Genomic DNA, 25,384 nt, shown 5'->3' with positions numbered 1-25,384 from the left:
AGAGAGAGAGACAGAGAGATGTGGAATAGTGTGGAATAGGGGGCAAAGTCTATGACCTTATTAAATCGATGTATCTGAAAAATAAATGCGGTGTCAAAATTGGAGACAAACGCACCGGTTTCTTCACCCAGAGAAGAGGCGTCCGGCAGGGCTGCAATTTGAGCCCGACCCTGTTCAACATATACATAAATGAATTAGCAGACATGCTGGAGCAAAGTGAGTCACCGGGTCTCTGTCTCCTGGATGGAGAAGTGAAATCCCTGTTCTATGCGGACGACCTGGTTCTGCTGTCTCCCACAGAACAGGGAGTACAGCAACAACTAGACCTACTCGACAAATACTGCCAAAATTGGGCCCTAACAGTAAATCTAAAGAAAACCAACATCATGATTTTTCAAAAAAGGCCCAGGTGTCAGGAAAACAAATACCAGTTTACTCTCAGTGATACCATCATAGGACACACTATGAGCTACACTTACCTTGGTCTAACCATTACAGCATCAGGGAGCTTCAGCATAGCAGTGAATGCACTAAAAGAAAAAGCCCGAAGAGCCCTATATGCAATAAAAAGAAAATTCTACAACATCCAAATCCCAATCAAAATCTGGCTCAAAATATTTGACAGCATAATCCTGCCCATTGCGCTGTACGGTAGTGAAGTATGGGGCCCGCTCAATCACCATAGCTACACTAAATGGGAAAAACACACAATAGAAGCCCTACATGCAGAATTTTGCCGAAGCATTCTTCGCACCCAAAGGAAAACACCAACAAATGCATGCAGAGCCGAACTAGGCAGATACCCACTGATAATAAACATCCAAAAACGAGCACTAAACTTCCTAAATCACCTCAAATCTAGCTCCCCAGACACCCTTCATTTTAAAGCCTTCCAGACCCAAGAGCTAAACCCAGAAAAGAGTCCCCTGAGTCAGCTGCTACTGAAACTAAGTACTCCTACTCAGCCGGACCCTGACCAGTCCCAGACCAACACTGCCGTCCAAACACCAATCCGAGTGAACCAAATCATTAAACAATGCAAAGAAACCTACCTGGAACATTGGAACAAAATAACCAAAAGCCAAAGCAGATTAGAATGTTACCGGGCCCTAAAAAGAGAATATAAACTGGCAGACTATCTCTCGACCATCAGAGACACAAAACAGAGACAGACCCTCACCAGGTACAGACTAAGCGACCACCAACTGGCAATTGAAAAAGGAAGATACAAGAAATCCTGGCAGCCTAGAGAGAATAGAATATGTGATCAATGTCTGGCCGGCGAGGTTGAGACAGAGATGCATTTCCTCCTAAAATGCGAAAAATTCAACACAACAAGAAACATATTATTTGACAAGCTCAGCCAAACAACCCCAGATTTCAAAGAATTGGATGACCTATCAAAATTAAGATTAGTCCTGGGAGAAGGAGACAGACCATACCTTGGTGCCAAATATGTAACAACATGTCACAACCTGAGGACTGTTTAAAATTAATACTGAATGTACCCAACGATGTACAACAACTGTTTAAATTAATATTGTTTAAAGTAATATTGTATGTACCCAACGAAGGTCAAAATTGTTTGACACCTACAGAATGTTGGAAAACTGTACTTTTTGTTATGTAAGCTTTGGCAATATGGTTCCCTGTAAACTTTCATGCCAATAAAGCATTTGAATTGAATTGAATTGAGAGGCAGAGAGAGAGAGAGAGAGAGAGACACACAGAGACAGAGAGAGAGAGAGAGAGACAGAGACAGAGAGAGAGAGAGAGAGAGAGAGAGAGACAGAGAGAGAGAGAGAGACAGAGAGAGAGAGGCAGAGGGAGAGAGGCAGAGAGAGAGAGAGGCAGAGAGAGAGGCAGAGAGAGGGCAGAGAGAGAGGGAGACAGAGAGGGAGAGGCAGAGAGGGAGAGGCAGAGAGAGAGAGGCAGAGAGACAGAGAGAGAGACAGAGAGAGAGACAGAGAGAGCGCGAGAGACACACAGACAGGTAGATAGATAGACAGGGAGAGAGAGAGACACAGAGAGAGAGAGAGAGAGACAGATAGACAGGGAGAGAGAGAGACACACACACACAGAGACAGAGGGAGAGAGACAGAGAAAGACAGACACAGATAGACACAGACAGACAGCAAGAGACAGACAGAGAGGAAGAGACAGACACACAGAGAGCCAGACAGAGAGAGAGACGGAGTGAAGAGAGGCAGACAGAGACGGAGTGAGAGAGACATAAAGAGAGAGACGGACAGAGAGAGAGAGAAACCCAGACACAGAGAGAGACAGCAATGTGTCATTTTCCCTCTCCCACTAATAAATTTATTGATTCACTGACAGGAATCATGGGCCCATGTGACAACACACAGCATCGACAATCTCGATGACATTTATGGAACCTGACAAATCATTGAGGTTAGCTTTTGAACACATCAATATATTTTTCCAATACTAATAAGGGGATTGACAGGGTAGATGCTGAGAGGTTGTTTCCCCTGGCTGGGGAGTCTAGAACCAGGGGTCACAGTCTCAGAATAAGGGGTCGGTCATTTAGGACTGAGATGAGGAGAAATTTCTTCACTGAGGGTTGTGAATCTTTGGAATTCTCTGCCCCAGAGGGCTGTGGATGCTCAGTCGATGAGATCAATAGATTTTTGGGAACTAAGGGAATGAAGGGATATGGGGATCGGGCGGGAAAGTGGAGATGAGGTAGAAGTTCAGCCATGAACAACATGAGGAAAAACTTTTTTATGCAGTGAGTGATCAGGATCTGGAATGCACTGCCTGAAAGGGTGGTGGAGGCAGATTCAATGGTGGCTCACAAAAGGGAGTTGGATAAGTACCTGAAGGAAAAAAATTCACAGGACTACGGGGAAAGGGCGGGGGAGCAGGACTAGCTGAAGTGCTTTTGCAGAGAGCCGGCAGGGGCTCGACGGGCTGAATGGCCTCCTGTGCTGTAACCATTCGATGATTCTGTGATCATGTTGAAAGACGGAGCAGGCTCGAGGGGCCGAATGGCCTTCTCCAGTTCCTATTTATGTTCTCAATAGCAAGGGTTCTTGAAAAATATAATTTCACTATATTACTGCCTTCTGTAACTTGAATATAGACAAAGAATCTTATGCTTTGTCGGGCAGTGCTGTTTTAAATATTAAACACTGAGACAGAGAACTCGAAGACACTGCAGCAAATGACTGTGGATTACACGGTGTAACCTACAGATGCTGCCAAAGATTTAATTATTATTTAGAGATTCTATTTATTCCACTGGTTAGCTTTCTAAAAATGCGTTCAAAAATAGCGCACAATGCAAACTGCTGTGATAATTAAACCACAAAGAAAAAACAAAAGTAACTGATTCCACGGCCCTGGAATGTGATCATTATTGTTCACGCCCACAGAAGTAAATTGGACATTTCTGGCTCATGACTTGCTGTGGTTCAGATTTTGAGAGAATTGGCTGCCATGCAGGTGCCTCTAGTTTAACCTTTAAACACACTAAAATTAGCATGATTGAACCATTTTACAACAGTCCCTCTGCACAAAGGTCAGTGAATATTTTCATAAACTCCTACAAGATACAATTATACATTAAAAAAAAATAGTATTCTTTGAATCCAGCAGACCTGTGTATTTAGGCGGATCTCGAATCCAACCTTTTCTGCATCATATACAAGTTTTATAAATGGGATGGGTTTTATTTATTCTTTATATAACAACAGAAAATGCTGGAAAAACTCAGCAGGTCAGGCAACATCCGTGGAGAGAAATTTGAGTTGACGTTTCGGGTCGAACCCTTCTTCAAAACTGGAAAGAAAAGATAGATCGGAGGCAGGGCTGCGATCGGACAAAAGAATAAAAGAAACAAAAGAAGTAAAAGAGACAATAAAAGGTATTAGAAGCTAGACGAGATGGTAATAGGCTGAGATTAGGTGTAAAGATGTGGGCGTCGCTGGCCATTTATTGCCCATCCGTAATTGCTCTCGAGAAGGTGGTGGTGAGCCGCCTTCTTGAATATAATTGAGTGATTTGCTGGGCCATTTCACTTAAGAGTCAACAACATTGTTGTAGGTCTGGAGTCACATATCGGCCAGACCGGGTAAGGGCAGCAGATTTCCCTTCCCCAAAGGACATCAGTGAACCAAGTTGGGTTTATACAACAATCCGGTAGTTTCATGATAGTAGCTTTTTATTCCAGATTTTTTTAATTAACTGAATTTAAATTCCCCAGCTGCCGTGGTGGGATTTGAACTGATGTCTCTGGATCATTAGTCCAGGCCTCTGGATTACTGGCCCAGATGACATTACCACTACACTACCGTACCTGATAACCCTGCTTCACCTTGACTCCCTGTGGCCACGTGAGATTGGCTAGTTTATGACTACCTATAGACTAGAAAGCACTGTTGGTAACATTAGCAGTAAAATTATAGCTTTTAAGTAACATTCCTCTGTCTGCCGTTTTAATATAGGTTTTTATTTTAAACAGATTAATTACTCTACTAAAATAATTAACTAAATTTAAATTCCCCAGCTGCCTGTGGTGGGATTTGAACTGACGTCTACTCCGGATCATTAGTCCAGGCCTCTGGATTAACTAGTCCAGTAACATAACCACGATGCTGCCGTACCCCCTGATTATAAATCATTGATAATCTCAATTGACCAAAGTCCATGAGAAGGCAGCTATTACCATTCTGTTGTACCGGTAATTCAGTTTGCTCTGTCATGGTTTAAAGTCCCCGAGGTGCCCTGGAAATCCAGCTCGTTAATCAGACTTGCAATCACTTCCGGCAGTTGGCAGCAGTGACTGTGGGTGTCGTGTCTGTAGTGTATGTGCTTTAAGTCAGAACTACTTTTTACAGCTCCTGTATACTGTAGTACCAGCAGTAACCACACCGGTATATAAGCTGTGCACATGCCTCTGTACTCCAGTCTAGAGATGACCCTCCTCCAGTAAAGACCTGTTGTTTGTTTATGTACAGCATCCGTGTAATTCTTTATCCACTGAACCACGGATCTAACAGTGTCCCCACACACACAAACCAAGCAACAAGAACACACGAAACAACTGGCATTTCTACAGCGTCTTTCACAGCCTCAGGACGTCCCAAAGTGCTTCACAGCCAACGAAGTACTATCTGAAGCGTAGTCACTGTTGTAGGAAACGCGGCAGCCAAATTGCGCACAGCAAGCTCCCACAAACAGCAATGTGATAAATGATCAGATAATCCGTGTTTTTTTTAAAAAAGTGATGTTATATTTGCGAGGTGCTCCCAGTGACTCTTGGCACGCTTGGAGTGTCAGTGCGAAGGAGATGGCAATAGCTCCGCACCTAGAGTGGCAGCTGTCTCCATCAAAGTGACAGAGGGAGGCCAAGCACGGTGTCGCATTGGAGCGATCGGGGGCGGGGTTAGGGATCGACTCAGGAATGTTTGCGATTCACATTAAATATCAAAGATGTGGAAGCGGTGATAGAGACAATACGGTCAAGAAAAAGAAAGAAATAAAGAAAGACTTGCATTTCTATAGCGCCTTTCGCAGCCACCGGACATCCCAAAGTGCTTTACAGCCAATGAAGTACTTTTTGAAGTGTGGTCACTGTTGTAATGTGGGAAACGTGGCAGACAATTTGTGCACAGCAAGCTCCCACAAACAGCAATGTGATAATGACCAGCTAATCCGTTTTAGTGATGTTGATTGAGGGATAAATATTGGCCAGGACACCGGGGAGAACTCCCCTGCTCTTCTTCGAAATAGTGTCATGGGATCCTTTACGTGCACCTGAGAGCGCAGTCGGGGCCTCGGTTTAACATCTCATCTGAAAGACGGCCCCTCTGACAGTGCAGCGCTCCCTCAGTACTGCCCGTTCGACAGTGCAGCCCTCCCTCAGTACTGCCCCTCCGACAGTGCGGCGCTCCCTCAGTACTGCCCCTCCGACAGTGCGGCGCTCCCTCAGTACTGCCCCTCCGACAGTGCGGCGCTCCCTCAGTACTGCCCCTCCGACAGTGCAGCCCTCCCTCAGTACTGCCCCTCCGACAGTGCGGCGCTCCCTCAGTACTGCCCCTCCGACAGTGCAGCCCTCCCTCAGTACTGCCCCTCCGACAGTGCGGCGCTCCCTCAGTACTGCCCCTCCAACAGTGCAGCGCTCCCTCAGTACTGCCCCTCCGACAGTGCAGCGCTCCCTCAGTACTGCACTGGAGTGTCAGCCTAGATTTTGTGCTCAAGTCTCTGGAGTGGGACTCGAACCCACAACCTTCTGACTCAGAGGCGAGTTTGGACAATTACACCAAATGTATGTGTGGGAGGGGGGAGGGGTTGCAAACAATGTACCCTCTAATTTTTTTTGGGTGCGCGGCCCCTTTAACGGGCTGCACGACCCAATCAAATTTCCGCACGTGTGGTTTTTCCATTCAACCAGTGAGCCGCCCCCCGCGGGACCTCCAGACCGCCCCCCGCGGGACCTCCAGACCGCCCCCCGCGAGAATTCCAGACCACCCCCCCGCGGGACCTCCAGACCGCCCCCCGCGGCCACACAGCCTAACGGGAACATTGGCTGCAAATAGAACAGAACAAGCTGATCAGCTGAGAAACAGCGAATGGAAAATTAAATTCAATGTCGACAAATGCAGCGTGATGAGACTGAGAGAAGATGAATTAAAACATTGGGAATATAAAGGATATGGTATTAATCTTTAGGATGAGGATTTGGGAGTATCGGTGGGATAGATGATTGAAACTGTCCTCACTCTCCAGTAACAACAAACAGGATCCTGAGTTCGTGCAGTGAACAGAACAGAACACAAATCACAGGACGCGAGATTGAGCTCGTCGCCATCTAGAACATTCCATGCAGTTGTGGTTGTCAAATTATGGGGCTGCAAATGTGGCCGAAAGGGCTTCTGATCTGATATCTGGCCTCAGAGTTACATCGAGTCCACAGCACAGAAACAGGCCATTCGGCCCTCTGGTCGGTGCCGGTGTTTCTGCTCCACACCAGCCTCCTCCCTCACCTCTTCATCTCACCCCATCAACATAACCTTCTATTCCCTTCTCCCTCATGTGTTTATCCAGCTTCCCCTTAAATCCATCTCTACCATTTGCCTCAACCACTCCCTGTGGTAGCGAGTTCCCCATTCTCACCTCTCTCTGGGTAAAGAAGTTTCTCCTGAATGCCCTATTGGATTTATTAGTGACTATCTTATATTGATGGCCCCTAGTTATCTGGCCTCAGAGTTACATCGAGTCAGGAACAGGCCATTCGGCCCTCTGGTCCGTGCCGGTGTTTATGCTCCACACGAACCTCCTCCCGCCCCTCTTCATCTCACCCTGTCAGTTGCTTTCAGTTTCCCTTCTCGTGTTTGATCAGGTATCTGCCAAGACTCGGTTTATATTTTTTATCCACACTTTTGGTTTGTGCCTTTCCCTTTTTCCTCTCTCCCACATGGCAGCTGTCTCTCACTCTGCCAGTGCATTTCACACTTCATCTAGAGCCATTGTTTGTTTCTTTACCTGTCCTATTACCATCTCGTCTCACCTTGAATATCTCTCAATGTCTCTTCTTTCATCCCCTCCCCCATTTCCCAGCCCCCAAACTGCCTTTTGTTTCATTACCTGCCTTTTTTTTCTCAGTTCTGACGAAGGGTTTCGACCTGAAGCATTAACTCTGTTTCTCTCTCCACGGATGTTGCCTGGCCTGCTGAGTTTTTCCAGCCTTTTCTGTTGTTATTTAGCATATCCTTCTATTCCTTTCTGTCTCGTGTGTTTATCGAGCGTCCCCTTAAATGCATCTCTGCTGTTCGCTTCAACCACTCCCTGTGGTAGCAAGTTCCACATTCTCACCACTCTCTGGGTAAAGAAGTTTCTCCTGAATTCCCTTATTGGATTTATTAGTGATTATCTTATATTGATGGCCTCTTGTTCTGGTCTCCCCCACAAGTGGAAACATCTTCTCTATGTCTACCCTATCGAACCCCTTCATAATTTTAAAGACCTCGATCAGGTCACCCCTCAGCCTTCTCCTTTCTAGAGTAAAGAGCCCCCGCCTGTTCAAACTTTCCTGATAGTTATAACCTCTCAGTTCTGGTATCATCCGTTGTAAATCTTTTTTGAACCTTCTCCAGTGCTAGTTACAAGGAGAGACTACAGAAGACGAGTTTGTTTACAAGGCAGAGAGGGTTTTACTGAGACAGCCAAGGACCTCAAGGGCATCAACCCCGGTGAACCCTGCGGACAGCCAATAATCGGGGGCAGGGGATGACGCTCAGAAGAGGGTAGGTGAATGGACGGAACAGATTTAACTATTTCACAGACAGGGGCGGTGAATATTGGGAACAGAGTGCCCCAGGGAGGCTGGTAATATCAGTGATTTTGAGAGTTACACAAACATTTGGTGAGAAATTCAACTGAGGGTATCGGCAGTGAACTATTTGTGTTTCTCATTGCCAGGATCGGCGAGATGGTCCAAAGAGCGCCTTCACCGTTCCTATACGCCAAGTTTACGTAACCCATAGAGAAGGGACGTTCCACACAACTATATTCAGGGTCAGCGGGGCACAAGTGTAAGGATGATGCCATGTGAATTTCTCACTGCAGATTCTCATCCTTGTGTTCAAATCCCTCCATGGCCTCACCCCCCTCCCCATCTCTGTAACCTCCTCCGGCCCTACAACCAATGTTCCCCCTGAAGGTGCCCGGGCGGGCCTCGATCGCGAGGTCCCGCGCAGGCTGCTCACAAGCCGTTGCCATTGGAAGATGCACAGAAAATTTAAAGGGCCCGCGCACACAAAAAACAAATTAGAGGGAACATTGCCTACAACCCTCCCAGATCTCTACGCTCCTCCAATTCTGGCCTCTTGTGCAGCCCCGATATTCGTCGCTCCACCATTGGCGGCCATGCCTTCAGCTGTCTTGGCCCTCAGCTCTGGAATTCCATCCCTAATGCTCTCCGCCTCGCTACCTCTTCCTCCTCCTTTCAGATGCTCCTTAAAACCCACCTCCTTGGCCAAGCTGTTGGTCACAATGCGAGTTGTTGCTGTTGTGCATGGAAATTCAACACCAGATCCTAATGGCTGAATCAGACAATCACTACACGCAGGGTCAAAATCCTCGACCTCCCTCCCTAACAGCACTGTGGGAGTACCTTCACCACACGGACTGCAGCGGTTCAAGGCGGCGGCTCACCACCACCTTCTCAAGGGCAATTAGGGATCGCCAATAAATGCCCCAAGAATGAATTAAAAAAAACACTCTCAAATATAATTTATCAGCCTCTGTACTGCTAGAATATGTTCTTCTGATTGAAAGAGCTGATCATACAGATTAGAATCGCAGTACTTGAATCTGTCAGCTGTGGCTCAGTGGGCAGCACTCTCGCCTGAGTCAGAAGGTCGTGGGTTCAAGTCCCACTCCAGGGACCTTGAGCACATAAAGCTAGGCTAACAATCCCAGTGCAGTACTGTGGGAGCGCCGCACTGTCGGAGGGGCAGAACTGAGGGAGCGCCGCACTGTCGGAGGGGCAGAACTGAGGGAGCACCGCACTGTCGGAGGGGCAGTACTGAGGGAGCGCCGCACTGTCAGAGGGGCGGTACTGAGGGAGCGCCGCACTGTCGGAGGGGCGGTACTGAGGGAGCGCCGCACTGTCAGAGGGGCGGTACTGAGGGAGCGCCGCACTGTCGGAGGGGCAGAACTGAGGGAGCGCCGCACTGTCGGAGGGGCAGTACTGAGGGAGCGCCGCACTGTCGGAGGGGCAGTACTGAGGGAGCGCCGCACTGTCGGAGGGGCAGTACTGAGGGAGCGCCGCACTGTCGGAGGGGCAGTACTGAGGGAGCGCCGCACTGTCGGAGGGGCAGTACTGAGGGAGCGCCGCACTGTCGGAGGGGCAGTACTGAGGGAGCGCCGCACTGTCGGAGGGGCAGTACTGAGGGAGCGCCGCACTGTCGGAGGGGCGGTACTGAGGGAGCGCCGCACTGTCGGAGGGGCGGTACTGAGGGAGCGCCGCACTGTCGGAGGGGCGGTACTGAGGGAGCGCCGCACTGTCGGAGGGGCGGTACTGAGGGAGCGCCGCACTGTCGGAGGGGCGGTACTGAGGGAGCGCCGCACTGTCGGAGGGGCGGTACTGAGGGAGCGCCGCACTGTCGGAGGGGCGGTACTGAGGGAGCGCCGCACTGTCGGAGGGGCGGTACTGAGGGAGCGCCGCACTGTCGGAGGGGCGGTACTGAGGGAGCGCCGCACTGTCGGAGGGGCGGTACTGAGGGAGCGCCGCACTGTCGGAGGGGCGGTACTGACGGAGCGCCGCACTGTCGGAGGGGCGGTACTGACGGAGCGCCGCACTGTCGGAGGGGCGGTACTGACGGAGCGCCGCACTGTCGGAGGGGCAGTACTGACGGAGCGCCGCACTGTCGGAGGGGCAGTACTGACGGAGCGCCGCACTGTCGGAGGGGCAGTACTGAGGGAGGTGCCGCACTGTCGAAGGTGCAGTACTGAGGGTGTGTTGCACTGTCGGAGGGGCAGTACTGAGGGAGCGCCGCACTGTCGGAGGTGCCGTCTTTCAGATGAGATGTTAAGGATCCCCTGGCACTATTTTGAAGACGAGCAGGGGGAGTTCTCCCCGGTGTCCTGGGGCCAATATTTATCACTCAATCAACATAACAAAAACAGATTATGTGGTCATTTATCACATTGCTGTTTGTGGGAGCTTGCTGTGCGCAAATTGGCTGCCGCGTTTCCCACATTACAACAGTGACTCCACTTCAAAAAAGTTCTTCATTGGCTGTAAAGCGCTTTGAGGCGTCCGGTGGTCGTGAAAGGCGCTATATCTTTCTTTCTTTACTATAGATAGTGAAGTCTAAATGTAAATAGAAAGCAGAGTTAATGCCAGATGCTGTTATAATGGGTCCGAATTTGCAGTGGGTAATAACGCCGAACTGTCAGCCCATATTACCCCTCTGAAACTGACCGCGACTTCAGGACGTAGCCCGCGGATATCCTGAAGTTGCGGTCAGTCATTCACTGCTCCGACACTGGCTGCGCTCTGGCCCCCACCCCCCTCCCCGGAGCCTGTAGTCAGTGGAACTAACGCAGTAATATCGCTGTTAAACACCCCATTAAATGTTAGACCTTGTTGGATTAGGTGTAACTGGGGTTTTAACAGCGTATTGGTGGCTAAACAAACGTTCTGGCCCGGAAAAACTAATTTTAATTTTGTGTAGTGTCAAATTTCTCCATTATGATAAAAATTACAATTTTACTGAAATTTAAAATTTTTTTTATTCATGATTATTTCAGCTGCTACCTTACCCCCATGCGGAGTCCCAATCTTTTTTTTCGCTCTCTGTAACATTTTTTAAAAGTCTGAATAAAAGCAGGTTCTCGTTTCCTGTCTGTGAGAATTCTGCAATGTGATTGGCTGCTTGTTGACGTCACAGCAGCGTCGCACTGGGAACACCCGCTGCACAGCGCTGGAATTAACTGAACGGCGAAAAAGGCAAACTTCTCGACACAGAGATCGCGAGATCTTTATGGCAGCTTTCTTCAGGGCCGGCGGCGAGCACCTTTCCTTCACCACTGACCGCAAATTACAGGCCAACGTACCTGTCGCTGCCCTCTCTACAACGCAAGGTGGGTTCTTGCCAACGCCAAGGCTGAACCACTGCAGCCAACACCACACATTCCTGAAGCGAGCCATTGCACCAGGACTTTGAGTATTGCAGTGCTGAAAAGGTGCAAGAGATGCAGATTAATCCTACACCGAGCAAGCCAAGTGTTCAAAGAGAAAAACCAACTGGAGAAAACTGGTGGAATTTTTGATAAATATATAAATGGTTCGTGAAGATAAACCACACAGTCCGTGGCAAAGATAAATCAAAAAGGCCGACATCTCCATTCAGTTAATCAATGCCAGAGGTCACATCAAACAACAGGAATACAACTCCATGACAGGAAATGTGAAGCTCAGGACACGCCCAACCCCCTCCCTCCTCCCCCCCACGCCCCCCCTCCCACCCCCATCCCACTCCCCACCGCCCCAACACCCCCCCTCCCCCTACCCCCCCCACTGCCCCCACACACACCCCCCCCACTCCCCACCCCTCCCCCATCCCACTCCCCACCGACCCCACACACACCCTCCCACACACCGCCCCCCCCCCCTCCTCCCAGTATTTGAATTTTGACAGAACTCCTCAAGGTTCTAGAAAGCAGGCAGCAACATCTTGAAGTAATCATGCTCCAACTCTGAAGACAATAAAAGCTTTGAAATCATATCCTGAACCGTATAAAGCCACAATCTCCCATTATACATGCTGGCGTGACACTTGGCGAGTTTCCTTTCATGTATTTCTAAACACTGTACCAAAGTACACAAAATTATTCTAGTGGACAAAAAAAATGGCACTTCAGCTGAAAGAACAAAGACAAGGCTCTCACCCCATCGACACTTCCAAACAGGAGTTTGAATAATGGTTCCCCCACCCCACATCATTTTACTAAAGTTCGTTGCCTGGCTTCCTGTACAAGTCTTATCTAATCTTCGAAAGAGCCGGCACAGACTCGATGGGCCTCCTGTTCTATGAGTCGATACGCTCGAGGTTCTTGCACTGTACATGTTTTAAGTGTAAACACTCAATATTTTTGTACTGTACATAGAAATTACAGCACAGGATCTAAGGGAATGGAGGGGTATGGGCATAGGGCAGGAAAGTGGAGTTGAGGTCGAAGATCAGCCATGATCTTATTGACTGGTGGAGCAGGCTCGAGGGGCCGAATGGCCGACTCCTGCTCCTAATTCTTACGTTATGTAGAAACAGGCCATTCAGCCTAACTGGTCCGTACCGGTGTTTATGCTCCACACGAGCCTCCTCTCTTCATCTCACCCTATCAGCATATCCTTCTATTCCCGTCTCCCTCATGTGCTAATCTAACTTCCCCTTAAAGGCATCTATACTATTTGCTTCATCCACTCCCTGTGGTAGTGAGTTCCACATTCTCACCACCCTCTGGGTAAAGAAGTTTCTCCTGAATTCCCTGTTAGATTTATTAGTGACAATCTTACATTGATGGCCCCTAGTTTTAGTCTCCCCCCCCCTAAAAATTGTCTCAACTTAGCTCAAAAAAGAAAGCTCTTGCCCTCCAGTGCTGCAGGACAGTGGCCCAGGAGACTGTGGACTTAAATAATAAACGCCCTGTCTCTTGTGATACCTGCAAGAAATTCCCGGTCTCCGCTGGGTGGTATCTGGGAAGAGCCTAGCGGATTGCAGGCGCTTCCTTTCAGGGAAGGACTGCAAATCAGAGTCCCAGATGGCCGATCCTAGTGGCTGATTCAGAACCACATTCGTACGAATTTGTTAACTGCCTGCCCTCTCAGTTCAATGAGAGAATGTGTCGTGCAGGCTGAGGGATGATGGAGAAAGTAACTTTAACAAAATGAAGTTATCAGCTGTCTTTACTGATCTATCAAAAGGATCCTATCTTGACACATCATAGAATGATACAGCACAGAAGGAGGCCATTCGGCCCATCGTGCCTGCTCTTTGAACGAGCTCTCCAATTAGTCCCACTCCCCCTGCTCTTTCCCCACAGCCCTGCAAATGTTTCCTTTACAAGTATTTATCTGCTTCCACCGCCCTTTCAGGCAGCGCATTCCAGATCACAACAACTCGCTGCGTAAAAAAAATATCTCCTCATCTCCCCTCTTTTTGCCAATTACCTTCAATCTGTGTCCTCTGGTTATCGACCCTCCTGCCACTGGAAACAGTTTCTCCTTATTTCTCCTTATTTACTCCATATAAACCCTTCACGGTTTTGAACACCTCTATTAAATCTCCCCTTAACCTTCTCTGCTCTAAAGAGAACGACCCCAGCTTCTCCAGTCTCTCCACGTAACTGAAGTCCCTCATCCCTGGGACCATTCTAGTAAATCTCCTCTGTACCCTCTCCAAGGCCTTGACATCCTTCCTAAAGTGTGGGGCCCAGAATTGGTCACAATACTCCAGCTGGGGCCTAAGCAGCGATTTATAAAGGTTTAGTGTAACTTCCTCTATTCATAAAGCCAAGGATCCTCTATAAATTCTATGTAAAACTCATTTCAATTATCTATTTTCACTTGAGATTTCAAAAATACAACAGGTGTATGCTGTTCCATTATTGTAAGTTAAATGATTTGGTGAAATGCGCAGCTCAAACTCTTTTACACAATGAGTGGTTGGGATTTGGAATGCGCTGCCTGATGGGCCAAAATGGCCTCCTTCCGTGCTGTAACTTTCTATGATCGGGCGGTGGATACAGATTCAATAGCAGCCTTCAAAAGGGAATTGGATAAATACTGGAAGGAGGAAAAAATTGCAGGGACATGGGGAAAGAGCGGGAGTGGGGCGAACTGGATTGCTCTTTGAAAGAGCTGGCGCAGACTCGATGGGCCGAATGGCCTCCCTCTGTGCTGTACTATTCTACAATTCGATGAACACCGAGAATCAAAAGTGCAGCAACAACCCCACTGCTATCTGAAGAAAGCAAACTTATCTGCCTCACTTGGCAGAAAAGTCACAACTCAATTCTTCAGAAAGCTTTCAGGAAACAGGTGAGAAAACAAACTGTACTAAAACATTAAACCCGAACCCTGTTGGTTTGACTAAAGCTGCTGTAAAGGTCACCGCTCTTTCAATGCTAACCTTCATAAAAGAAGCCACTGAAGTTGAACAGACTCGTGGGATTGTATCCTGTCCCTTCCTTTGAAGCTGCTCTTGGCTTTGCGCCTTTATTCCCAGCCCAGAGCTGGGGCTTCCTGCTTTGGCTGACCCCCTGTACCACTACTCGACAAAAAAAAATACTTCTCCGCAACACCTTTCTTACATTAGCAGCAGCGCTCAGTTTACAGAGGATTACATCGGATATACGGCACAGAAACAGGCCATTCGGCCCAACCAGTCCATGCCGGTGTTTATGCTCCACTCGAGCCTCCTCCCGTCTTTCCTCATCTAACTATCAGCGTAACCCTCTATTCCCTTCTCCCTCATATGTTTATCCAGCCTCCCCTTAAATGCATCGATACTATTTGCTTCAACCACTCCCTGTGGTAGCGAGTTCCACATTCTCACCACTCTCTGGGTAAAGAAGTTTCTTCTGAATTCCCTATTGGATTTCTTGGTGACTATCTTATATTGACGGCCTCTAGTTATGCTCTTCCCCACAAGTGGAAACACTCTCTCTGTATCCACTCTATCAAAACCTTTCATAATTTTAAAGATCTCTATTAGGTCACCCCTCAACCTTTTTTCAAGAGAAAAGAGACCCAGCCTGTTCATCCTTTCCTGATATGTATACCCTCGCATTTCTGGTATCATCCTTGTAAATCCTCTCTGCACCCTCTCCAGTGCCTCGATATCCTTTTTATAATATGGCGACCAGAACTGTACGCAGTACTCCAAGTGTGGTCTAACCAAGGTTCGATACAGGTTTAGCATAACTTCCCTACTTTTCAATTCTATCCCTCTAGAAATAAACCCTAGTGCTTGGTTTGCTTTTTTTATGGCCTTGCTAACCTGTGTCGCAAATTTAAGTGCTTTGGTGGGGGTGCGATTTGACACCCTTAAAAATCTCCTGTCAGCGGCTATCCTCTCAGGATCCTACAGCACAGGAGGCCATTCAGCCCATCGTGTCTGCGCTGGCTCTCTTTGAAAGAGCTCTCCAATTAGTCCCACTCCTCCCCCGCTGCTCGTTCTCCATAGACCCGGCAAATGTTTCCTTTCCAAGTATTTATCCAATTCCCTTTTGAAAGTTACTATTGAATTTGCTTCCACTGCCCTTTCAGGCAGCGCGTTCCAGATCACAAGAAGAATCTATTAAACCATCATTTTTGAAAAACAAATAAAATCTGGAACAGGTGCTGACATCTTTCCGAATCCTGGATCCCAAATCCTGCCTTCCTAAATGTTCATTATGGGCGGGACAGAATTGCGAACAGTACCACAGTACATAGGAATTTCTTCACTCAGAGGGTGGTGAATCATTGGAATTCTCTGCCCCAGAGGGCTGTGGAGGCTGAGTCGTTGAGTGTTTTCAAGGCTGAAATTAATTTTGGACACTGAGGGAATCAAGGGATATGGGGATAGGGCGGGAAAGTGGAGTTGAGGTCGAAGATCAGCCATGATCTTACTGAATGGCGGAGCAGGCTCGAGGGGCCGAATGGCCGACTCCTGCTCCTGATTCTGATGTTCTTATGTCTTATTTATACGAACAATGACGGACAGGTAAAGACCCTCTCGTCCATCGAGCCTGTCTCACATAATTGCGATACCTTATCTAACACAATATACACTCTCCACCCCACCCGAAACCATGTGATCTCCTGGGAGAGGCAAAAAAAGATAAAAAGACCCAGGCCAATTTGGAGGAAAAAAACTCCTCTCCCACCCATCTAGGCGATGGAAACTAGTCCAAGAGATCAGTCTGGCCCCGAATTCCCTGCAGTGCCCACCTTCTGTAAGAGGTGATCTCCGCCCCAGCCACAAACAGGTCCAGCTCTCGCGTGAAGGAATTCAGCGAGTCCGTGTCCACCGCACGAGTCGGCAGCCTGTTCCGGAGGTCCACGATTCTCTGGGAAAAGGTCCACCTCCTGACCTCTAACCTAGATCTGGCCTTATACAACTTAAATTTGTGACCCCTGGTTCTGCCTAACCTGTTTATTTGAAATAAACTGTCAGCTGGACCACAATCTATTCCCTTTATTATCTTATAAACCTCAATTGGATCTCCCCTCAGTCTACGCTTCTCTGAGGTGTAGAGACCCAACTCTTTTAGCCTGTCTTGATAACTAAGATGCTTTAGACTGGGAATTAGTCCAGTGGCTCCTCCTCTGCATCCTCTCCAAAGCCTCAATATCACCCATGTGAGGAGACCAAAACTGGACACAGTGCAGCCTGACATAGAAACATAGAAGATAGGAGCAGGAGTAGGCCATTCGGCCCCTCGAGCCTGCTCCGCCATTCAATGCGATCATGGCTGATCATCCAAATTCAGTACCCTGTCCCTGCCTTCTCCCCATATCCCTTGATCCCTTTAGCCTTAAGAAATATATCTAACTCCTTCTTGAATATATTTAATGAATTGGCCTCAACTGTCTTCTGTGGTAGAGAATTCCACAGGTTCACCACTCTCTGGGTGAAGAAATTCCTCCTCATCTCAGTCCTAAATGGCTTACCCCTTATCCTTAGACTGTGACCCCTGGTTCTGGACTCCACCACCATCAGGAACAGCCTTCCTGCATCTAGTCTGTCTAGTCCTGTTAGAATTTTATAAGTTTCAATGAGATCCCCTCTCATTCTTCTAAACTCTAGCGAATATAAGCCTAATCGACCCAATCTTTCTTCATACATCATTCCTGCCATTCCAGGTATCAGTCTTGTGAATCTTCGCTGCACTCCCTCCATGGCAAGAACATCCTTCCTCAGATAAGGCGACCAAAACTGCACACAATACTCAAGGTGTGGTCTCACCAAGGCCCTGTACAACTGCAGCAAGACATCCTTGCTCCTGTACTCGAATCCTCTCACTATGAAGGCCAGCATACCATTTGCCTTCTTAACCGCCTGCTGCTCCTGCATGCTTACCTTCAGCGACTGGTGCACAAGGGCACCCAGGTCTCGTTGCACTTCCCCTTTTCCCAATCTATTGCCATTCAGATAATAATCTGCCTTCCTGTTTTTGCCACCAAAGTGGATAACCTTGCATTTATCCACATTATACTGCATCTGCCATGCATCTGCCCAATCGCCCAACCTGTCCAAATCATACTGCATCCTCCTCACAGCATACACGCCCACCCAGCTTTGTGTCATCTGCAAACTCAGAGGGTGGTAGGTCCATGGAATATGCTGCCCCAAAAAGCTGTAGAAGCTACATCATTACATAAATTTAAAACAGAAATAGACAGTTTCCTAGAAGTAAAGGGAATTAAGGGTTACGGGGAGCGGGCAGGAATTTGGACATGAGTCTAGGTTCGGAATGGTCATGGCCCTGTGGGTAGCGGAGCGGGCCCAGGGGCCGTGTAGCCTGATCCTGCTCCTATTTCGTGTATCTAATTCTGTTAGATTCAGGAGATGGTTCTGTGATAGTGGATTGGCGGTTAGGATCAGATCAGCCATGATCTTATTGAATGGCGAAGCAGGCTCGAGGGGCCGATTGGCCTACTCCTGCTCCTATTTCTTATGTTCTTATGTTATGTAACTTGGAGATATTACATCTAGTTCCCTCATCTAGATCATTAATATATATTGTGAATAACTGGGGTCCTAGCACCGATCCCTGCGATACCCCACTAGTCACTACCTTCCAGTTGGAAAAAGAGCCGTTTATTCCAACTCTTTGCTTCTTGTCTGCCAACCAGTTTTCTATCCAAGTCAGTACCTTACCCCCAATCCCATGTGCTTTAACTTTGCACGCTAGTCTCTTATGCGGGACCTTATCAAAAGCCTTCTGAAAGTCCAAATACACCACATCCACTGGTTCTCCCTTATCTATTCTACCAGTTACATCCTCAAAAAATTCCAGTAGATTAGTCAAGCATGATTTACCTTTTGTAAATCCATGTTGACTTTGTCCGATCCTGTCACTGTTTTCCAAGTGACTCAGGTCTTGTACAAGGACAAAGCAGTATGCCTCGTCTTGTACTCAACTGTCCTATGGATACACCCCAACACCCTATTTGCTCTAGCTATCACTTCATGGCATTGCTCATGTACCTTTAAGGATGTATGCACCAGAATGCCCAAACCGCTTTCTATCTCCACCATCTTTAATGCCTTTCCCTGAAGGGTGTATGAGTGTTGAGCATTTGCCCCGCCCACATGCATAACACTGTACTTATCCAAGTTATACATCATTTTCCAGTCTTGCGCCCAATCTCCCAACACATTAAGATCTGCCTGAAGCAGATGAGCATCTTCTACAGTCTGAATACTCGCACAGATCTTGGTATCATCTGCAAATTTGCAGATTGTGTCCCCAACACCTACATCCAGATCATTAATGAAAACAGTAAAGAACAACGACCCAACACCGATCCCTACAGTGTCTCCAAACAGATCCAAATCTATCTATAACTACTTTTTGCCAGCCAGTTCTCTATCCAGCTCAATATATTACCACTAATACCAGAGGCTTCGATCTTAGAGAGAAGCCTCTTATGCACTGTACCTTATCAAAAACATATTGGAAATCTAAGCAGACATTGTCTACTGGATTTCCCTCATCCACCAACTTTGTAACTTCTTCAAAAAGTACAATTAGATTTGTAAGACATGACCTTTTTATGAAGCCATGTTGGGTGTCACTATTTCACGTGACAATAAGAATTTTCTCGTGAGTGAAATAAATTTGTTGCACAGTTCCCCAGGCGCATTCCATTTACAAATCCTTTCATTACTATATTTCATCACACCCCCGCCAGATTTTCTGACAGAGCTTATTTGCCTACGACCACACCAATGTAATTTTTTTTGGCCCGTTAATGCGCCGTGCAGGCCATTGAAAATTCCGCACTGCTTAAAGGGAATGTTGGGTCACACTATTATGGTCACACCCGATCTTGTCATGATCTCAAAAGCTCAGCAGAGGCAGGCCTGGTTAATATTTCAATGAGAATACCAGGGGCAGAAGGTTGTTTTGTGGCGATAGTGCAACAAGGTGGAGTTGTGGTCGAAGATCAGCCATGATCTTATTGAATGGCAGAACAGGCTCGAAGGGCCGAATGGCCGACTCCTATTTCTTACGTTCTTATACACTACAGCCTTACCAAACTTCTTGATGGTACGGTCTATTTTCTTTTGCCAACAGTAGTTTGGAGTGCGTGTAACGATGCCCAGTAAACGTCGTAGAGAAAACATCCAACACTGAAGGATTGGCGATCGATGCAATCACTGGAAATCTGGTGAGAAATCATTTGAAGATTACCAGTAAATAAAGCCAGTACCGTATATGTTGCAAGGACATTTTGCAACTCTGAACAAACGACAACAACAACTTGCTTTTAAAGTAGTAAAACGTCCCAGGGGTGCTTCACAGGAGTGTCAGAAGACAAAACTTGACACCGATCCACATAAGGATAAATTAGGGCAGGTGACCAAAAGCTTGGTCAAAGAGGTAGGTTTTAAGGAGCGTCTTAAAGGAGGAAAGAGAGGTAGTGAGGCGGAGAGGTTTAGGGAGAGAATTCCAGAGCTTAGGGCCCAGGCAACAGAAGGCACGGCCACCAATGGTTGAGCGATTATAATCAGGGATGCTCAAGAGGGCAGAATTAGAGGAGCGCAGATATCTCGGGGTGTTGTGGGACTGGAGGAGATTACAGAGATAGGAAGGGGCGAGGCCATGGAGGGATTTGAAAACAAGGATGAGAATTTTGAAATTGAGGTGTTGCTTAACCGGGAGCCAATGTAGGTCAGTGAGCTCAGGGGTGATGGGTGAACGGGACTTGGTGTGAGTTAGGACACGGGCAGCAGAGTTTTGGATGATCACAAGTTTATGGAGAGTAGCACGTGGGAGGCCGGCCAGGAGTGCGTTGGAATAGTCAAGTCTAGAGGTAACAAAGGCATGGTTGAGGTTTTCAGCAGCAGACGAGCTGAGGCAAGGGCGGAGACGGGCGATGTTACGGAGGTGGAAGTAGGCAGCTTTGTTGTGCTGCGGATATGTGGTCGGAAGCTCATTTCAGGGTCAAATATGACACCAAGGTTGCGAAAAGTGTGGTTCAGCCTCAGACAGATGTTAGGGAGAGGGATGGAGTCAGCGGCTAGGGAACGGAGTTTGTGGCGGGGACCAAAGACAATATTTGGTTGTAGGAAATTTCTGTTCATCGTACTGGATGTCGGACAAGCAATCTGACAACTTAGAGACCGTGGAGGGGTCGAGAGAAGTGGTGGTGAGGTAGAGCTGGGTGTCGTCAGCATACATGTGGAAACTGACGCTGTGTTTTCGGATGATGTCGCCAAGGGGCAACATGTAGATGAGAAATAGGAGGGGCCAAGGATAGATCCTTGGGGGACACCAGAGGTAACGATGCAGGAGTGGGAAGAGAAGCCGTTGCAGGTGATTCTCTGGCTACGATTAGATAGATAAGAATGGAACCAGGCGAGTGCAGTCCCACCCAGCTGGATGACGGTGGAGAGGCGTTGGGAGAAGGATGGAGTGATCAACCGTGTCAAGGGCTGCAGACAAGTCAAGAAGAACGAGGAGGGATAGTTTACTTTTGTCACAGTCACAAAGGATGTCATTTGTGACTTTGATGAGAGCCGTTTCGGTACTGTGGCAGGGGCAGAAACCTGATTGGAGGGTTTCAAACATGGAATTGCGGGAAAGATGGGCACGGATTTGGGAGGCGACAACACGTTCAAGAACGTGGAGAGGAAAGGGAGGTTGGAGATGGGGCGGTAATTTGCAAGGACGGAGGGGTCAAGAGCTTTTTTTTTTTGAGGAGAGGGTTGATGACGGCAGATTTGAGGGAGAGGGGAACAGTACCTGAGGAGAGAGAACTGTTAACAATGTCAGCTAACATGGGAGCCAGGAAGGGAAGTTGGGTGGTCAGCAGTTTGGTGGGAATAGGGTCGAGGGAGCAGGAGGTGGGTCTCATAGACAAGATGAGCTCGTAGAGGGCATGAGGGGAGATCGGAGAGAAACTGGAGAAAGATGTGAGTTCAGGGCTAGGGCAGGGGGGGAACCTTCGAGGAAGTTTGGCCCGGTGGGCTAGGGGAAGGAGGGAAGTGGCAGAGGCAGCTGAACGGATGGTCACAGTCTTAGAGACAAAGAAGTGCATGAGCTCCTCACACTTGTTGTTAGAGGCGAGGATGGAGGAGACAGGGGAGAGGGGTTTAAGAAGACGGTTAGCAGTGGAGAATAGAAGCCAGGGGCTATCTTTGCATTCCAGAATGATCCTGGAATAGTGAGCAGTTTTGGCAGACGAGAGCAGGCCCCGATAATGCTTTATGTGGTCCAGCCAGATCTGGCGGTGAATGGCTAAACCAGTTGTCTGCCATATCCGTTCACGTCTGCATCTCTTGGACTTAAGGGAGTGAAGATGAGAACCATACCAGGGGGAACGGCCAGGGTGACAGAGAATAATTGTTTTAATGGGGACAAAGGCATCATAGGTGGAGGTGAGGGTGTGGTTGAGCAGATCGGTAGCGGCAGAAATGTCATGGTGGATGGAGGGCTAATGGCTGGACAGTTGGGATTTTGAAAGTGCAGTTGTAAGAGAGTTGGGAGTGTTTTTTCCAGGGGCGGACACAGGAGGAAGTAGGGTTGGGGGGGGGGGGGGGGGGGTGGTAAGGGGGATGTGGGTGGAGAGCGATACGAGGAAGCGGTCAGAGATGGCCTTGTCTGCGATTGACACGGTGGGAGTAGTGAGGCCACAAGAGATGGCAAGGTCGAGGGGTGGCCGTGAATATGGGTTGGGGACTTTACATGGAGGGAGAGATTAGGGGAGGATAGGAGGCGAGTGAACTCAGAGGAGAGAGAGCATGATGAATTGAGATGGAGGTTGAAATCACCGAGGATGAGAAGTCGTTCGGTGCAGAGGCTGAGGGAGGAGAGCAGTGAAGATATCTCGGTGAGAAATTTTTATGGTACTTGGGTGGGCGGTAGAGAACAAGAATTTAAATGAGAGGTGAGAGGGGTGGAATAAGGTGAGATGCTCAAAGGAGGAGAAAGTGCCGGAGGAGTAGGGGGACAGACCAAGGTGTGATTTGGTGATGACAGCCACACCGCCACCACAGCGGTCTGAGCGGGGCAAGTGGTGGAAGGTATAGCCAGGCGGGGAGGCTTCATTTAAGGGTAAGGTGTCATCACCCCTCAACCAAGTTTCCGTCAGGGCCACGAGGTCGATGTAATCATCCACGATAAGCTCATGGATGGCGAGGGCCTTGTTCGCAAGTGAACCGACATTCTGGAGGGAGATGCAGAGAGGGTCACAGGGTCAGCGCTGGGGGAATGAGTTGGACGGGGAGGAGATTGGCAAGATTAGCCCCAGTGGGCGTGCTGGGCGGGAAGGTCGGCGAGAGAGAGTGGAATGGGACAGCTGGGGTTGCTGCTCGGAAGGCGGCAGCGACGAGTGCCTCGATGGGCCCTTTGTAGGATGCCAAGAGAGGCACAGAGGGAAGCTGTGGGCTTATCCAAGAGAGAGTCAAGCCTGGGATGGCAGCAGGAGAGTAGGAAGGTCAAGGAGTGCTGAAGGGTTGGGGTAGGGATTTGGGAGGGCAGAGTTTCCAAGAGAGGAGAGATGAAAGGCATGACAACAGGGGAGAGAGGTCAGGGAGGGATAGAGAGAAAAAAGTAAAGAAGGGGGGAGAAAAAAGTGGAAATCGAAGTGATGGGCTCGAGTCCGGAGTGGCAGACAAAATGTGCACACGAATGGACACAGGGAGAACTCAAGTTACATAGGCCTGCTTACAGAGCAATTATTAGGATACTTATATCCTGGTAGCATAGAAACATAGAAGATAGGAGCAGGAGTAGGCCATTTGGCCCCTAGAGCCTGCTCCGCCATTCAATGAGATCATGGCTGATCATCCAAATTCAGTACCCTGTCCCTGCTTTCTCCCCATATCCCTTGATCCCTTTAGCCTTAAAAAATATCTAACTCCTTCTTGAATATATTTAATGAATTGGCCTCTACTGCCTTCTGTGGTAGAGAATTCCACAGGTTCACCACTCTCTGGGTGAAGAAATTCCTCCTCATCTCAGTCCTAAATGGCTTACCCCTTATCCTTAGACTGTGACCCCTGGTTCTGGACTCCCCGACCATCGGGTACATCCTTCCAGCATCTAGTCTGTCTAGTCCTGTTAGAATTTTATAAGTTTCAATGAGATCCCCTCTCATTCTTCTAAACTCCAGCAAGTATAAGCCCAATCGACCCAATCTCTCCTCATACGTCATTCCTGCCATCCCAGGGATCAGTCTGGTGAATCTTCGCTGCACTCCCTCCATGGCAAGAACATCCTTCCTCAGATAAGGCGACCAAAACTGCACACAATACTCAAGATGTGGTCTCACCAAGGCCCTGTACAACTGCAGCAAGACATCCTTGTTCCTGTACTCAAACCCTCACTACAAAGGCCAACATACCATTTGCCTTCTTAACCACCTGCTGCACCTGCATGCTTACCTTCAGCGACTGGTGCACCAGGACACCCAGGTCTCGTTGCACTTCCCCTTCTCCCAATCTATTGCCATTCAGATAATAATCTGCCTTCCTGTTTTTGACACCAAAGTGGATAACCTCGCATTTATCCACGTTATATTGCATCTGCCATGCATCTGCCCAATCACCCAACCTGTCCAAATCATCCTGGTGTTTCTCGGCATCCTCCTCACAGCACACACGCCCACCCAGCTTTGTGTCGTCTGCAAACTTGGAGATATTACATCTAGTTCCCTCGTCTAGATCATCATTAATATATAGTAAACTGGGAATAAATAGGAGACAATAGGAGGGAATCCACAGTTAAAGTCAGAGGTCCCATGGTGGGATAAAGTTGATGTAGGTAGGGTGGAGTCGGCGAGGGGCATCGACGAACTGTTGTCCAAGTTCGGCGACAGGTGTGGCGGGCAAGTGAAGTCCTGAAGCTATTTCAAGGGTAGAGTATTGCAAGACGCACTGATGGAGGTATTTCCGTGGGAATGAAGATCCAGGAGGTGAGCAGAATCGGTGGCGGGGAAGAAAGAGGACGGCGAAGTTGGAGGTCACCATAAAATCCAGAAGCGGCTGAGAAATGTACTTCAGCCCAGGAGAGTGAAACAGACTGAACCTGAAAACACTGCAGGACCAGTCGCTCCAGTCTCAGCTCAGCAGGTATGCTGATCAAAGTTACTTTAAAATAAAGCAACAAAGAAAGACTTGCATTTCTATAGCGCCTTTCACAACCACCGGACATCCCAAAGCCAATGAAGTCACTGTTTTAACGTATAGGAAATGCAGCAGCCAAATCACGCACAGCAAGCTCCCACAAACAACAATCTGATAAATGACCAGATTTCTGTTTAGATTTTTTTAAATATTCATTTGTGGGAGTCACTGGCAATCAACCATCCTGAATTACCCGTGTCCATTTCAGAGGGCAGTTAAGAGTCAACATATATTTAGTGTATGTACCTTGAAGAAGGAACTATATTCTGCAGCCCCTGTATGCTGCAGTACCAGTAGTGACCACCCCTGTATATAAGCCTGTGTAGTAACTTTGTATAGTAGTTCCAGTTTTGTCTCCATTCAGTAAACACCTGTTATAACCAACTCCTGCAGTCCGTGTCTCAATTACACACGGACATTACAGTATAGACCAGACCAGGTAAGGACAGCAGATTTCCAGATGGGTTTTCACAACAATCCAGGAGTTTCATGGTTACTGATATGAG

General features: G+C 48.1%; 2 protein-coding genes across 3 annotated transcripts in view; one reads left to right on the top strand and one right to left on the bottom strand.

Moving 5' to 3' along the window:
* The window catches only part of pcca (propionyl-CoA carboxylase subunit alpha), a 554,750-nt gene that overhangs the window by 504,598 nt on the left and 24,768 nt on the right, over window positions 1-25,384 (top strand). The gene's annotated exons all lie outside the window — the stretch shown is intronic.
* Window positions 1-25,384, bottom strand: part of LOC147111425 (gamma-glutamylaminecyclotransferase-like) — a 47,171-nt gene that overhangs the window by 16,858 nt on the left and 4,929 nt on the right. The window contains exon 2 of one of the 2 annotated variants that reach the window (XM_085998403.1): window positions 19,784-19,915. In XM_085998403.1, the coding sequence (XP_085854529.1) occupies window positions 19,784-19,874 (91 nt within the window). In that variant the 5' untranslated portion in view covers window positions 19,875-19,915. Of the gene's footprint in view, window positions 1-4,690; window positions 4,809-19,783; window positions 19,916-25,384 lie in introns of those variants that run through there. The other variant, XM_085998404.1, reaches the window with a different exon arrangement.

The sequence above is a fragment of the Somniosus microcephalus genome, chromosome 10, assembly GCF_052327205.1.
Source record: "Somniosus microcephalus isolate GS21.2 chromosome 10, FLI_Smic_1.0, whole genome shotgun sequence".
NCBI classification, from domain to species: Eukaryota; Metazoa; Chordata; class Chondrichthyes; order Squaliformes; family Somniosidae; genus Somniosus; species Somniosus microcephalus.
This window is presented reverse-complemented; position numbering and strand designations above follow the sequence as displayed.